The 4,528-nt window shown below is 47.6% G+C and overlaps 1 protein-coding gene across 1 annotated transcript in view; it reads left to right on the forward strand.

Annotated features, from left to right (window-relative positions):
* The first annotated feature begins 527 nt into the window (after positions 1-527).
* Positions 528-4,528, forward strand: part of TP53BP1 (tumor protein p53 binding protein 1) — a 55,640-nt gene continuing 51,639 nt past the window's right edge. Inside the window, exon 1 of the mRNA XM_015410396.1 lies at positions 528-537. Within this exon, the coding sequence (XP_015265882.1) occupies positions 528-537 (10 nt within the window). The remainder of the gene's footprint in view (positions 538-4,528) is intronic.

Genomic DNA, 4,528 nt, shown 5'->3' on the forward strand with positions numbered 1-4,528 from the left:
CTTTCAGTCTGGGGAAGACCTTCTGCCCCCCTACTACACTCTCCCTCAGACAGACAGAGAGATTAACAATACCGAAGGGTAAGCTTGCGGCATTTCTTCATTTACAAAATTACTATCTCTCTCCCCTTTCTTCCCATCAGAGCCCTCAAGGCTCCAAAGAGTTGAACCAAGCTCTATACAAATTTGAGGGGGGTGGGGACAACAACGACAACAAGAAGTCTTCTTGTGCCAGGAGCGACTATACCAATGCACAGTTACATCAAGTAGCTTAGTTAGGACACAGCCGAATCAGAGCCCTCAGCAGGTCTGACCTCTGAGAATACCAAACACCCGGAGTGAGCTCACAAACAGCCACTAATTGGGCAGCCTCTAGACATCCAGATCTATGGGGAATGCGAAGAGAACGGTGTGTGCATCAGTGATTGAAAATGGAAGCGCCTACCATGGGGCAGAGTCCGATTTAATTGAAATAATGGAGTCTGTCCATTAGAAGCTGCACTCATATAACAAAGATTTATCCATTGAAGATGAACTGGGGTAAGACAAAATCTAAAGTTCGGAAACTGATCAATGATGGAATTGAAGTTGAATTTTTAACTGAAGAAGAAGAAGATGAGTGTTAGAGCAACAGTAGCAGCAGAAGTGCTCATGTTTGGCTTGCGGATGCACTCACAAAAGCTGTGTCTGGACTCTGTTCAGCCTCCCCAGTGGAATGAGAACATTAATGCAGAGTCAAATACCATGCAATATACAAGTGAAGACCAACTCCTCTTTTGACATCAGTAGCAGCTCAGCCAAATCTTGGTGTTGGGTTTTGTACTTCCAATGCCAACATCAGCATTCTTCTTCTTCTTTTTATAAAAAATCACAAAATAGAATATTGTGTTCTCCCAGTGTTTTCACAAGTTGCCTTCTGTCTGATCATCTGAAAGAACTGCTGAGTGCCAGACCCAAGAGAAGCAAATGAGGATGCATGTGAGATGTTCCCTAACCGAGCAGTGCAACATTACAGCAAAAAGGACATAGGTGTAGCACCTCGCATTTAATTTATGCAATTTATGCATTTAATTTATGCAATGACAATTTGGGCAACTATATTATCAAATGAAAGGCACTGCTGATATGAAGTGCAACACTGTGGTGCGGCATTGTTTTAGGGTCCAAAATATGGGGGGGAGAATCAGTATTACCGAGGTCAAAACAGAAAATTCCTGGTACAAAACGGATGCTGTGAGCCATCAAATCCTGCCGTTCACAGACAGGAGGCGGTACAGTGAAACCTAAGATCACAGCAACGTGGCTACGATTGCTCCCGTGTCACCACCACTGAATCTCTGTTGTTCATCAGGGAACCTCAGTCTGCTTGCTGTGCAGACATATGATGGGACACGCCCACACTGCACTGATGAACACCTGCAAAGCTTCAAATATCAGCTAGAGTCCATGGGAATGTGCGTGCAACAAGCCTGAATCTCTCTGTCTCACTCGTTTTTGTCCACTCAAGTGGACAGAAAGTCAGGCTGTTGATGGCCGTTATACTGCCAAAGTGCCTATAGGCTGGCCCTTGGGACTGGCAGAGATCTTTGAGGCAGTCATGGAAGAGTCTCCCACTGAAGTTGTTTTTTTGGTGAACAGCCACCCCCTCCCATCGCCCATGCCTGTGATTTTTGAGGCAGATGCACTGACCAGACTAATGTCTCCAGGGCAGGCGCTACCTCTTTAGGGACAGGTGGTGAGCTGCTGAGGGTTCCTAAAGCGCCTGGAACGCAGTCACTTGTGGAATGGAATGCCTGTCACTTTGCCTTTGTCCGCAAGTGCTCTCTTGCATTGCAACATCCGGTCTGGACAAGATGTGGAAGCCTGACAACACAGAGGCTTTGAATAGTCAAAGCATGTGTGGTAATGGGACACAGCACCTGTTCATACCACTGCCAATGTCATCTTGAATCTGTCGGAAGCAGAGAGTATCTGCCTCAAGGAAGGACTCCCACATTAGGGTCTGGTGAGCAGGGATGGAGTTATTGGTTCCTTAATCAGCCTGGTAGACTTCATGTAGCTACTTCTTCCGGGCTGTTTCCTAGGCATGTTATACTGCTATGAGTAGCCACTGATCTGTCAGGACCACTGACACTTTTCAGAATTCTTCTTGACCTAATCCACTTCTCCAGCAAGAAACCTTTCGGTTTATCATGAGACAGCATTTTATGCCTAGTGACGCTGCTTGCTGCATGATCTTGTACTGTACTTCTTCTGATATTGCTGGGTGTTATTAATGAGTGCCTGAGTGTTAACTGATATTTTTGCAGGTATTAATAAGCCAGTCTGGTAACAATGGAATACAGAAGAATTTCATTGTAACTCTTGAAATTATCACCTCTTCACTTCCAGAAACACGCCCCAAAGGTCTGGCGTGTTTTCAAAGATCTAAAGTTACTAATATAGCACAAATCTGCAGTACTACTGACAGCTGCTTCTTTAGCGGGGCCATCTGGCTAGCCCATTCCATCTGAGGAAACCATAAGGATATCATTTATTTAATGCATTTATTTGTAGCTTTTTGACTGCAAACTCCTCAAAGTGACTGACAAAATGTAAGTACAGACATTAATTAGCATGACTGTCCTTTACAGCCTCTGGTCAGTGTAATGGCTGCTTATCCATCAGGTGGGCTCTTCCCTCATGCCCCCCCCCCGGGTGGCCACAGCATCCGAGGGAGGTGCCTGCAGCCTCCGCAGCAGCCAAAGGGCCCTGGGAAGGCCAGTCTCTGTGAGGGAGCTCCTGGTGGCCAGTGATTCCGAGATTTCTATCCACACCCTCTTGGATGCAGAGGACCACCTGGGCAGAGAGTGGACTCAGACTGGCTTAAACTGAAAAGATCAGACTGCAACACCTCCCCCACCAACCCCCCCCCTTCATCTCCATCCCACTTTTCAGATTAAATTTCACTTCTCAACATGCTGAGGTGCACAGGACACACTGGTTCTAGACCCCTGCCAGTCTGGCTTCCACCCCGGTCATGGGATGGACGCTGTGCTGGTCGCCCTCATGAACCATCTCTGCAGGCAGCTGGATCGAGGCGGGTCGGTGCCGTTGTTATTGCTTCACTTGACAGCAGTGTTCGACACAGTGGATCACAACCTGCTGTATGTCAGACTCACAGCAAACAATGAAATACACTCTTCCAGGAAGGTTTTATTTTATTGAAGCCATGAAGTAAGAACAGATGTTCTGTTCAGAATAACATGAAGGGCTTGAGCCAGGTATAATAAAGCAAGTTCAAAATAACATGGGCCAATAGATATGGTTCCCGCACCCGCCTTGAGGGCTCATCTCGCGCTCAAACCTTGAGAAAGCAACAGTTATAGCTGATTAAACAATTCTTCTATTCTCACACTACTGTTCATTATAGACTAAGCAAAAAGCCTCCAAATGCGAACCACCTGTAGCCTTGGCTGATAAGGTTCCTTCAAAGCAACGCTAGCGTACATGGAAAGCAATGTAGTTGATGATGAGCGCTTGAGGGTGAGGGGGGACATGCGCACAAGAGTCCAAGCCAGTTAGGGAAAGGCGGGGGGGGGGGGGAGGCATGGCTGTTTGCCCCAGGGCAAAATAACGCGCGGTTGGGCAATCTGACGTCCCATGGAGGTCCCGTGGTTCACCATCTCGCCAATGTCGGAGTGTGCGGGGCAGCCCTAGAGTGGGTCGCCTCATTTCTCCAGAGTCAGGGACAGAGGGTGGGGCTTGGTGAGAGGGTGTCCTCTCGATACCCGGGTCCTTAGGGAAAACCTGGCCTCAAGTTGAGTCCCTGGTCAGGTTTTTGGCCCAGGCTCTGTGGAACTCTCTGCCGACTAACATCAGGGCCCCTGCGGGATCTGTTGTAATTCCATAGGGCCTGCAAGGCACAGATGTTCCGCCAAGCACACGGCTGAGGACGGCAGCGGGTTCTTAACAGCTACAAGCTTCTTAACCTCAGCTGGTTTTAACATCCGTGGTCTGGCGGGCCAATCAGTCGTGAACAGAGGCTGTTACAGTACTGTTCAAGGAAAGTAAACTGGGGGACTAAAATCGTATTATGGCACCATGTGGGTTTTGGGTTTTTTAGAATTGTACGTGAGATTATTTATGGTCTTACATGTATTCTATAGAACTTTGCTGCTTGTGGGGAGGGTGGTGTAAAAGCCTAATTTAATAAACAAATAAACAAACAAATGCTCCTTTTTACTTTTTAAACTAGTGATAAGAATTATACAGTCCATCATAACATCTTCCTTGATAAATTATCATCACCATTCTCCCTTCCTCAAAACAGATTAACTTCCACATTCTGAAGGCAAAACACATGAAGTGACGATGTGCCCAGCTCCCTGGTCTGGAGAAGAACATTTCCTTCCGCTCCATGGCCAGGGGAACAGGACGGTCCCCCCACCCTCTCTCTTCAGGTGGTCTGTCAGCAAGGAGCCCACCAGCTGCCTCAGCTTGCAAGGACCAGGAGGATCCTGGGGGGGGGGGGGGCATCACCTTGCTGCTC

Source organism: Gekko japonicus, unplaced genomic scaffold (assembly GCF_001447785.1).
Source record: "Gekko japonicus isolate JY-2015 unplaced genomic scaffold, Gekko_japonicus_V1.1 scaffold1830, whole genome shotgun sequence".
Classification (NCBI taxonomy): domain Eukaryota; kingdom Metazoa; phylum Chordata; class Lepidosauria; order Squamata; family Gekkonidae; genus Gekko; species Gekko japonicus.